This window comes from Belonocnema kinseyi, chromosome 3 (genome assembly GCF_010883055.1).
Source record: "Belonocnema kinseyi isolate 2016_QV_RU_SX_M_011 chromosome 3, B_treatae_v1, whole genome shotgun sequence".
NCBI classification, from domain to species: Eukaryota; Metazoa; Arthropoda; class Insecta; order Hymenoptera; family Cynipidae; genus Belonocnema; species Belonocnema kinseyi.
In genome coordinates this window covers 116,292,830-116,305,238 of record NC_046659.1, presented here as the reverse complement: position 1 = coordinate 116,305,238, position 12,409 = coordinate 116,292,830, and the positions used below count along the sequence as shown (strand labels likewise).

At 27.4% G+C, this 12,409-nt stretch overlaps 1 protein-coding gene across 6 annotated transcripts in view; it reads right to left on the bottom strand.

Annotated features, from left to right (window-relative positions):
- Positions 1-12,409, bottom strand: part of LOC117170243 (band 7 protein AGAP004871-like) — a 58,764-nt gene that overhangs the window by 15,556 nt on the left and 30,799 nt on the right. For all 6 annotated transcript variants that reach the window (XM_033356873.1, XM_033356872.1, XM_033356871.1 and 3 more), the window contains one exon: positions 6,745-6,925. In XM_033356873.1, the coding sequence (XP_033212764.1) occupies positions 6,745-6,925 (181 nt within the window). The remainder of the gene's footprint in view (positions 1-6,744; positions 6,926-12,409) is intronic.

Sequence of the window (12,409 nt, the reverse complement as noted above, 5' to 3'; positions counted from 1 at the left end):
CTAAAAAAATCAAAAGAGTTGACAAAAAATCACTCGTTTAAAAACAGTCTACTCTAGAATATTTTAGTATGCGTGAAAGAGTGTTCTACAATCTATGAACATTTACTGCATCGATAAAATTATTTTCAAAACCTTCAGAATGCTAGAAAACGATCTATTTTAGACTTTCCCCGAATGTTAAACATTGTTCCATATAGTTTTACGATTTGTTACAATATTTGAAATATGTGCCGAAATCATTTAAAATGCTTGAATACAGTGAATTCTAGAACATTATAAAATTGTTTAGAATCTTCTAGAAAATTTGGAATGGTTCCAACCTATTTTAAAATAATTTATGATACCATCTGCGAACACGGAGAATGTTTCAGAATTTCAAATATACAATCATTTATAATAGAAAATTTAATAAAAATTTTAAAAATTCTGTATTGACATTAGAATTGTTGATTTAACTGCAATATATATTTTAGAGCAGCAGCATTAAAAAGAAAGCTTAAAATTAAGTGTCTTCGATTCTTTTAAATAAAGGATCTCAATTTAGAAAAGCGCAAGATAAGAAAAGAGTTTCTACAGAAAATTGGTTCCTATTTAAAATACCTAAAAACTGATCCTTTGCTAATATAAACATATAATGATATATAAATATAATGATAAATAAATATAAAATCACGTTTTGAAAATTTGCCTGCAGATTTCAAAGGAGTGCAAAATCTTAAAAAAAATTCCACCATAAAATTTTTTTTCCAAATTTGTTGGCCACTGTCTAAAAAGTTTTTCGATGCCAAAAGGGGTCAATACAACAAATCGACACCTTCACGATAAAAAAAATTGACTCGGCAGAAGCACTCTGTTTTTTTTTTTTTTAATTGGCTCCTTGTTTTAGTATTTGAATTCTTCAAAATTTCCTGAATTCTTCTAAATTTTTAGTATTTGTCTGACTTACCTGAATTCCTTAAATTATCTAAAACCCCTAAATTCTCCAAATGTTCTGAATTCTTCGAATTTCCTGGATTCACTGAACTCCCTGAATTAACATAATACTTTCAATTCGCAGAATTGTTAACATTTACAGAAGTCTCTGAAATATCTGATTTTATGAATTCACAGAATACTTTGAATTCAAAGAAGAATCTGAATTCTCAGAATTAACTTCATTCACAGTATTATCTTAATTCCCAGAATTTTCTGAATTCACCGAATTTTCTAAATTCACAAAATTATCTGAATTTTCAGAATACTCTGAATTTTAAGAGTTCTCTCAATTGGCAGAAGTCTCTGAAATATTTGAATTCTCGGAATTCACAGAATACTTTAAAATATTAGAATCCACATAAAACTCTAAATTTTTCGAATTCTCGTAATTCGTGGAATTATCCTTATTACCAGAAATTATTTCTCAAGTTCTTTGCGCTTGTGCAATTCTCCGAATTCCTTGAATTTTCCAAATTCCCTGAATTCAATGACAATAAATAAGTTGAAGTTAATAAGTAATTTTTATTCAATGAATTCAAGGAATATCTTAATCCTTTAAATTCTCTTATTTCCTTGAATTTTTCTTAATTCTCTGAATTGCTTGAATTTCTTGAATTACATGACTTCAATGAATAACTTTAAATAATAGAATTTGGGGTATAAAGAGAAATAAGAGAATTAAAAGAACTTACGGAATTGGGTTAATTCAGAGAATTAATGAATGCCTTTAATTTTCTGATTTTTTTTTAATTCTCTGATTTCTTTTAATTCTACGAATTCCCTTAATTCTCAGAATATCCCTAAAATCTCTTAGTTGCTTAGATTCTACGAATTCCTGAAATTCACTTTCTTCCTTGGATTCTCTTATTTCCTTGAATTCCCTTAATGCTTTCAATTTTCTTAGTTCTCTGAATTTCTTGAATTCTTTGAATGCCTTGAATTTTATTAATTGTCTGAGCTTTAATTTTCTTAATCACATGAATTTAACGAATACCTTTCATTTAATGAATGTAGTTTATGCATATGAATTAGGAGAATTCGGACAATTTGAAGAATTTAATTAATTCAGAGAATCAATGAATTCCTCTAATTATCCGAATTCCTCTTATTCTCTGATTTCTCTTAATTCTGTGAATTTGTTTGAATACTCTTAGTTCCTTGAAATCTCTTGGTTTCTTAGATTCTATGTATTCCCGGAATCACCTTCTCTAAGTTCTAAAATTTTTTTGAATTATATGAATTTAATTAATAACTTTTATTCAATGAATTTAGGGTATCCACGAAGTTAAAGGAATTCGGAGAATTTAGGGAATTTATTTAATTTGGAGAATCCATGAATTCTTCTAATTCTCCAAATTCCTTTAATACCCTAATTTTCCTTAATTTCCTCAATTTCCTTGAATTCACTTAGTTCATTGAATTCTCTGAACCCCTGAATTCTCCCGTTTCCTGGAATCTCAGAATAACTTGTATTCTGTTCGTTCTCTGACTTTCTTGATATCATTGAATTCATTAAATTGTCTGAACTCGTTGAATGTAAATAACTTGAATTCCATGAATTTAGGTAATGCAGGGAATTTAAGGAATTCAGTTAATTCAGAGAATCTAAGGAATCAAAAGAAGGTATATAATTGCCTGAATTTCCTTAATTTTATGAATACCACTATTTCAGGGAATTCCATGGACTTCAAAAGAAAGGCAGGAATTCAGGGAATTCACACGAATCAAAGAAATTCTGATAATTCAGTAAATTTAGAGAAATGTCAAAGACATTTTTATTGGATTTTGATTTTTTAAATAGTCAGCTCGGACTGTCTCAGTACATAAACAAATTCCCAGATGTAGCAGATCAGAGTTTGAACCCTGGGCCTCTAACGTACACAACTAGCGCCTAACTACCTAGCCGCCGAGCCACCATTATATTATTATTAATGTTACATTATTCAGGTTTTATATTGTTATGAAACCCATGGAATTCGAAACAATTTTGTAGATTTCAATTAAACTGAAATAATTTGAAAGCGATTAAAAGCATTCCAAGTTATTCAAACAATTAAAAGAGTAAATAGAATAAAACAAACCCAAACGAATATAAATTAATTAAAAGCAACTCCAGTGAATTCAAAGGAATTTATGTAACAAAATCCCATGCTCTCTAGCAATTAGAGACAAATTTTATTATACTGCTTTGGAGTACTTTGATCCTTGGAACCTCAAAAAAATCAAATTTTTTACGCCTCGCGAAAAAGAGAGCTATGCAACAAAGCTTGTAACTTACAGTCATATGAAAATCGAAATTTTTCGAGTAATTTTAGCAATAAATTTTCATTGCACCGGCAATAATGACAAATCAGAGGATAACTATTCACATTTGTTGACTCTGGACAAGGGTTCCTTTTTCCAAGTAGGTAGGGTTTTTTGCGAGAGTAATAAACTTTCCACTACTGTTTTCTGCTTGGCAAACACGCGCTGGTATCGTATATTCTAATTTCACGGTCACAGGTCTCTGCCGTGGTATTTTTTATTCGGCCAACCGAGAGTGTTTCATGAGTCAGTCTTTCAGATCCTCTGGAAATTTTCTCATTTACAAAATAATCATGAATTCGTGCAGTGCAATGTTTAAAACTCTCGTAAACAGCTAGCAGTGCTGACGTAGAACAACGAGCAATCTGTTTCATTTGGTTTCATCAGGTGGAAGCGAATTGCAAACGGGAATTGAAGTAGTAATAAATATTTGGATGGCTTGGTTCGGACAAAAATTTTGCTTTCGAAACAGTGCGCAGAAAATAACCTGGATCCCATATTTTATCTACTGACTAAATCAAAATAATGGTACACGAATTTATTAATTTTAGAAGAATAATGGCAATATTTTCTGGTCCGTAAAAAAGGAACTTTTATTTTTTAATTTTTCTGTATTCTGTATTCTAAAAAAGTATAACATTGTGTGCTCTATGGTCGCAAAAATAGTTAGCGTTGCAGTAGTGGGGATATCGAAGAGGAGTCTTTAGAGCAATTGCAAATCTCTCCACAAAAGGGAGACGCGAATAGAAAGAGATTTTAAACACTACGAAAAAGCTTTCTTGGCTAAAAATTCAAATCATGTTAAAAATTAATCTTTTATTGGTTAAATTCTAATGTTTTTGATTTAAAATTGAATTTTTTTTATTAAAACATTAACATTAAGATGATTCATATGGAGAGATGTGAAATGAAAAGAACACTTTTTTGCCAAAAGAGAATAAAAAATAAATCTTCTAAATTTTTTTCTAATCACAAAATATTTTGTATTGAGATTTAGTTAAAACTTAAATGGAAGTCTTAATGGTCTACGAAACCTTTTCTTGATGGCGCCCGGCACCTATTTTTCATAATTTAAAAAAATGTAACTATTTCATTTCTGGTTGAAATCTGATCGTTTTTAGTTAAAAATTCTACTATTTGGTTAAAAATTCACGTATTTTGTTGAGAAATCGTCTTTTACGTTAGAAATTAATCTTTCAGGTTTGAAATAATATTTTTTGTTCAAAATTATATAATTCTAGTTTAAAATGCACCATTCTGGTTAAAAATGATTATATCATTTCAAATAAAAATTTAAATATTTCATTTGTGATTGAAAATTAATCCTTTTTATTTAAAATATAGTTTATTTAATTGAAAAATCGTCTTTTTGGTTAAAAATTAAACTTTGTTAGTTAAAGATTCATCCTTTTATTTAAAAATGCATTAGCTTGGTTGAAAATTTGTCTCTTTTAGTTGAAAATTGAAGCATTTTATTAAAAATTCGTGTATTTGCTTTAAAAATCGTCATTTTGGTAGAATATTATTCTTTTGTTATGGAAATTCAACTATTTAGTGGATAATTTATATATTTTGTTAAAACTTTGTCTTTTGTGTAAGAAAATTAATCTTTTTTAAGACTAAATGAACTTTTTCGTTAAACATTTATTTATTTTCTTCAAAATTCAACTTTTTTGATATGAAATTATTTTTTTTTCAAAATTGATTTCTTTGATTTGAAAATCAGTTATTTACTTTAAAAAATTTGCAACTGAAAATTCAACTATATTATGTTTTCTTGCTCATCAATTTTTATCAATTAAAAATTTAATTGTTAGGTCTAAAATAAAGAAAAAATGAAAATAAAAATATTTGGTTGAAAATTCATGTTCTTTTGTTGAAATTTAGATATTTTATTGAAAAATATTTTTTTCTTAATAAAACTTTATCTAAATTTTGTTTCGATTTTTTTTAGACATTTATTCGTTTTAGTAGAAAATTCATTTCTTTGTCTAAAAATTCAACTATTTCATAGAGAATTTATTTTATAAGCTTAACATTTTTTACCCCTCCAATTAAAAATTGAACTATTATATTCTTACCTGAGAATTGATCTTTTTTAGTTGAAAATTAATCAATTCTGTTGAATTTTTTTAAATCCAAGTATTAGGTTGAAAATTCCCTTTGAAATTAAAATACTTAGTTGAAAAATCCTGTTTTCTTTTTTAAATTATTCTTTTTGGGCAGAGAATAAAAATTTTTGGTTAAAATTTTGATTCCTTAGTTGAAAATACTTTTTTTTTCTTTGCAAATTAATTTTTAAACTAATATTTTGGTATTTTCTTCGTCAACTTGAAATTCAGCTATTTCTATTATTTTTTTATTTTTTGTTTTGTTTGTAATGCTCCTGAATCATCTACGAAGTAAAACAATTTTTAAGCAAACGATTACATTTTCAACCAAGAAGATTGATTTTTTGCCAAAGAAGACGTATTTCCCACAAAGTAGTTGAATTTTTAATTTAAAAAATTTTATTTTAGTAGCTGAATTTTCAACTAATAAATATGAATTTTGAAGGAATGACGTAAATTAACAATCTAATAGCTGAATTTCTTTTAACTAAAGAGATACATTTTCGATAAAATCAGTGAATTTTCAAAAAAAAAAATAATGATAATTTTTAACAAAGCAGTTGAACTTTTGACCAAAGAAAGACTTTCATAGAATTAGACAATCGTTTACAAACTAGATTAATTTTCAAGAAACAAATTGCATTTTCAAGCAAACATATTAATTTTTTACCAAAAATATTAATTTCATACTGTAAAAGATGAGTTTTTTAAAAAGAAGTTGTATTTTTAAATCAAACAAATATTTGTCTAGCTAAATAATTTAATTTTTAACCGAGAAAGGGCTTTCATGAAATTGTAAAATCTTTCAGGAAGTGGGTTATTAAAAAGAAGAATTGAATTCTTAAGCAAAAGCATAAATCTTCTACAGAGAAGATTAATTTCCTACTGAAAAAGAAGCATTTTCAACCAGGCGGTTGAAGTTTTAAATAAAAAAAAAAATTATTTTTTAGCTAAATAGTTTTTGATTTTGAACTATCAAAGATAAATAATGAATAAAATACACAATTATATAACCTAAACCTTGAATTTTTATCATCATAGTTCAATTGTTAACCAAATAGTTGAATTTCATACGAAAAAGATGAATTTTACAAAAAATACATATATTTTCTACAAACAATTATTATTTAAAAAAGTTAAATTTTCTACCAAGAAATGACTTTCACGACATTGTTAAATCATCTACAGAGTAGAATGATTTTTAACCAAATAATTAAATTTTTAACAAAAAAAAAAAGCATGAATTTTGAACCGTTTGAATTATTTTAAAGATAAACAATTAATTTGTCATAAAAAATGTTGAACAAATTAAACTAATTTCTAAAATATTTTCAAAATAAAATATTTGAAATACCTGTAATTTGCGATTTTTACAACAGCATTCAGAGGCTCCTTTATCCGATAATAGACGACCGCATCCACACTGACAGTAACGGAATCCTTAGTGAGGACCTCTTGAGGTGGAACGTCGAATGATACGGTCCTTAAGTCCACGATGATACAATTATCCACACAAGGTAGCAGGAAAAAGCTTCCTGCATAAGAAGCTATTTTAATTTCTACGAAATTCCGCTCTCATTTTTTTCTACTCTAAATTCAATACTCATAAATTTAAAAATAAATTTTTAGACATTAAAGCTAAATTACGGGAAAAAGGATATTATCTTACTTTCACGCCTCTAACTTATTACAAAAATTCACAAAAGTGTAAATAATTGCATAAAATTTGAAAAGTAGGATAAAAATAGTATAATGTAATTTTTTGAATGTTAAATAAATGAGTTAGGGACCGTACTTATAATACGTAACAGCTCAAAAGGGAGGGAGGAGTTGAGGGATTTTGTTACGATTTTATAGGGGAGGAATGAGGCCGTCGTTCATTCATATACTTGGTTTTTGGAAATCTGTGAATGAAACAAATAAATTACTTTTTTTGCCCGAGGTAAAAAGTTCATGCTTTTTTATTTTTTTAATTGAAGCTAAAAAACTGGAATTTTTGTAAAAATAAACTTTAATTCGTTTTTCACTTAAACACGTGTTCACCCAGTAGGTTGTCAGGATTTTCGAATAAAATTTTTAGAGAATTCAGTTTAAAATATCCTTCGTCTGATAGGGTAAATGGCATTTAAAAATCCTCCAACTTCCAGCGTTTCGTTTATCAAGCGAATTTTAAGAAACAAAAAACTTCCAGCAAAAAAGTTTTTAACAACAGTACAAACAAGTTTTCTGGAAAATTTTAGTTCAATCGAATTGATATTGAAAAAAATATGAATGTCTCAAGCCGATAGCGGCTGGATGACTCGCGCTCGGTCTATATCGAGAGTCTCAGAGCCGATTTATGATACATTTCATCGAAGCCAAAAATAAAAACTAATCAAGTAATCAGGTAGTATCAAAGTAATATGTATAAATAAGTAATAGTGCATAATGTAAAATAATTTATTCGCTTAGTATTATTTACGATAGAAACGTTATATTTTTTAAACAAACTGACAAAAGTAAAGCAAAATATAAACATCGAATTCTAAATAAACTAATTCAAAAATAAATATAATTCTAAATAAACTAATTAAAAAATAAATATAATTCTAAATAAACATCATTCAAATTCGTGAAATTGAAAAAAGTGAAAGATCGAGAAAGTGAATTTGTTTTTCATTCCTGTTGTAATAGAGTGTCAGTATTTCTTGGCATGATATTAATATTTTTTGAAATAATATTAAATGAATAAATTATTTTACATTATGCACTATTATTTATTTTTGCAAAATACTTTGATATTATATAATAACTTGATTGGTTTTTATTTTTGGTGCCGGCGAACTGGATTATAAATCGGATCTGAGACTCTAGATACAGCCCGCGCGCGGGTCGCCGAGCCGAAATCGACTTGAGACGTTAATAATTTATTGAATATCTAATCGATTGGGCTAAAATTTTCCAAACAAATTATTTGTACTGTTGTTAACAACTTTCTCATCGGAAGTTTTTTGTTGCTCATAATTCGCTCGATAAACGAAACTATGGAAGTTAGAAAAGTACGATAAGCGCTACGCATCAGAAACAAATTAACAATAATTTTTCAAAATAAATGTTTGAATTCCATTCACTCTATTAGTCGAAGGACATTTCGCTCTAAATTTCCTGAAAATTTTATTTAAAAATTCGAAAAACTGACTGACTGAGCACCAGTTGAAGTGAAAAACGAATTAATTTCGTTTTTAAAGCCAGTTTTTTGGCTCTAATTAGAAAACTAAAAAAGCGACAACTTTTTGCCCGGGGAAAAAGATGCGCAATGAAATTCTACATCTTGATACAATATTTAAAATCTGAAATTCGAAAATGTTTTTAAAAGCTTCCAGGGGTCTTTCCACTCCCGGCGAAATAAGTTTGTGCTTTTATTCGATCTGCCAGCTCAATTGTATAAAAATTTATTATAAATTTAACTTTACAAACCAAAGATACCTGTTAAATGAAAAATAAACCTAGCTTACAACAATTTTTAAAAAGTCAGAGAATTTAATTATTTAGTGAAATGTAAGGGACTTAAAAATAGTCTCGCAAAAGTCAGGAAATCCCTATAACTTTTAAAAACTGTCAAGCAGAATAAATTTGTAATTTTTAAATTTTAATCTGAAATTTTTTTTATTTTGTTTATATAAGATTCAAGGTGAACATATTACAAGTTTAAGATTCTTGTCTTTAATTATTAATGGCCGGGGAAAACTATTTAACATTTTTGTTTGTTTGTTGAAAATTCAAATATTTCGTAGAAAATTGACTTCTTCATTAAAATTCATACGTTGATGTCGAAAAGTAAAATTAAAATCTTTTTGGAATAAAATTGAACTATTTTTCTTTTCAAAATTTGTGAAATTATTTCCAAAATTCATCTATTTTAGTAGAAACTGCATCTTTTTTAGATAAAATTCAACTGCTTAGTTAGAAATTCAGAATCTTGGGTAAAAAATTCTCCTTTTCGGTTGCAATTTAAACTATTTCTTTTTTAATTAACTTGTTTAAAATTCATATTGTGGCGTTCAAAAGTCAGTTGAAGTCTTTTTTAGCTAAGAATTCAATTTTTTTTTTTAATTTGTCTTTTTTAATAGAAAATTAATCTTTTTTAGTAGAAATTCCATCTTTCTGGGAGAAGACTTTAAGTATTTGGTTACGAATTATTTTTTTTTTATCGCTGAAGATTCAATTTTTGTGCAGAAAATTCTTTTATGGAATCGTTTATGATACGAAAGAAATTTGTTGTTTAAAATAAATAAGTAAATAAAAAAAATTTTATTCTGTACCTGAAATATTGTTTTTTTTCCGTCGACAAAAAATCTGATATTAAAAATATTACAAGATTAAAATGCAGGTATTTGAATGTTAATGGTCCGGAAAGATTCAAAATTGTTTTAAAAAGCTGAGAATTTCGAAAACGAAATTTTCGTCTTGTAAAGCTTTATTTAAACACAAAAAATTTCGATAAGTCTTAAATCCCATTTCTGATTTTTTCTAGAAACTAGAAATTTTTTCTAAAAATATTTTTATATCCCATCCAATACCCTGAGATGTTTAATAACTTTAAAATTCCTTGAAAAATGTTTTAATCTTCGAAATAGTCTAAGACTTCGTGATATCAGTAGAAATATTTTAAAACCATTTAAACAAATATAAATAAAATTTTTATTCTATTTCATTAACTCCTTGAGGTTTTATATAAATTTTTTTCGCATTCTCCTCAAATCGGTCGAAATATTTGAAATCTTTGGATCTCTTTTACAATTATTCGAAATCCCTCTAAATTTCTCAAAATCTTATAAATTACCCTGCAATCTTTAAAATATTAAAAATTTTCAAACCTTACAGTCTTTGAAACCTTTAAAAATCTTTTCGAATCTCTTAAATAAGTTAGAATCTTTGATAATCCCATGAAATCTTTTGACTTCTTTAAAATCACGTAAAACTTCTAGGAATTCTTTTATAAATGTTTTGAACATTTTTGAAATTGCTTGAAATCTATTGATATGTTAATAATATTGAATTCACTACGAGTCCCTTAAAATTTCAGTTTATTTGATTTAATCCCTTAAGTTTTCTAGACATTTTTTGGAATCTCCTGAAATTTCTTGAATTCTTTAAAATCCCTTAAAATTTTTTAAAATATCGTAAATGATCTTGAAATTTGTGATATCTCTGAAAATATTTTCAAACATTTGGTAAATTTTAAGGTTCTTTGATATCAGATAAAATCTCTCAAAATTCATTGAAGTCTGAAATTCTCTGAAATCCGTTTAGAATCTTTTGGAATCTCCTGAAAGCTTTAAAGTCCTATAGAATCTGTTAGGATTTCTGAAATCAGTAAAAATCCTTAAAAACCTCTCGAAATTGGTCGAAATCTTTAAAATCTCAAAAAATGTTTAGGAATCCTAGTAAAAGTGTATTATTGAGATGGTGAATATGTTGGTTTAGTTAGCCTAGCGGAGAAGATAAAAAATATCCCAGTGGGCGCAAAGTTTGGCGACGTCTTTACGACATCGTTACGACATCTTTAAATCTTCACGACAACTTCACGATATTCTATGTCCATGTCGTTAAGGTGTCTTTATATCGTAAATAAGTCGTATGATCTGACGATATCGCAAAGACACCGAAACGACATGGACATAGGATGTCGTAAAGATGTCGTAAAGATGTCGTAACGATGTCGTAAAGACGTCGCCAAATGTTGTGCCAACTTGGATGTGTTTGGTTCTAGAGAAATTTGTCTAGTAGCTAATATTAGGTTTTTGAAAAAACGCGTCATATGCCTGATCAAAAATGGTGTAACCAAATTTAATAAGTATCCAGTGTTTGAAATTTTTTATAATACGATTACTGATTGTGTTGATCGCTGAAACCGAATTTGAAGACAAAATTGCCAATTTTTAAATGTCTGCCGCAACAAAAAAAATACAATATTTGGCTTTTTTAACAAGATGTCGACTAAAGAGTTTTTTCGTGGCTCGTTAAATCTGAATCTTGAATCAAAATTGATAAATTAAAAATAATAAATTCGACATATAAAAAAATGTCTTTTTTGTGAAGATGCTTACAAAGAGTTTTTTTTGGGTCTATGAATAAGAATTTTAAAAAAATATTGTTAAATTTAAAATTGCGAACCTCGAAATTTAAAAAAATCATAGTAAGAATTTCTTGACAAGTTGCTGACTAAAGCGATTTTTTTGAGTTACTGAATTTGAATTTTAAGTTACAATTTCTAAATCAAAAATGGTCAATTTTAATTCAAAAAATGTATAATACTTCAAATTTTTAAAGAAGATGTTCAATGAGGAATTTTTGGATCGCTGAATCCGTATTTTCAGTCGAAATTGATAAATTCAAAATGGTGAACCCAAAATTAAAAAAGTACTAAACATCGAACTTTTTGACAAAATGCTAACTAAACAACTTCTTTTGGGTCGCCGAATATGAGCTTGAAGTGCAAATTTCTAATTTTAAAATTGCCATTTAAAATTTGAAAAATTTATAATCAACAACGAGATACTGATTAAACGGGTTTTTGGAGGTTGCTGCAACTGAATTTCCAGTCCAAATTGCTGAATTAAAAACGGGGAATTCAAAATTGAAAAAATGTAAAATACCCAACCTTCTAGAGAATATGCGCACTAAGAGGGTTTTTTGGGTCGCTGAATCCGAATTTAAAGTAAAAATTGCTAGATTTATTATTTCTCACCCAAGGTTGCGTTATAAATTGCGAATAACTTAAAAACAGTTGAGTGTAAGAAAAATGTGTGAACAGAAAAAAGTCTTGTCTTTGCCTACCAGGTGTATACATATGAAACCGGTATTTTTTCAAGAAAAAAACACATTTATTTCAAGAGAATGATAACAAATATTTCATTCAAAGTATGCGCCCTCGTTGGCTACACATTTTGTCCATCTCTCAGGCAATTTATGGATACCTTTCCAAAAAAAGTCTTCGTTTTTTGAAGCAAACCAGTCATCGAGCCATTTTCCAACAT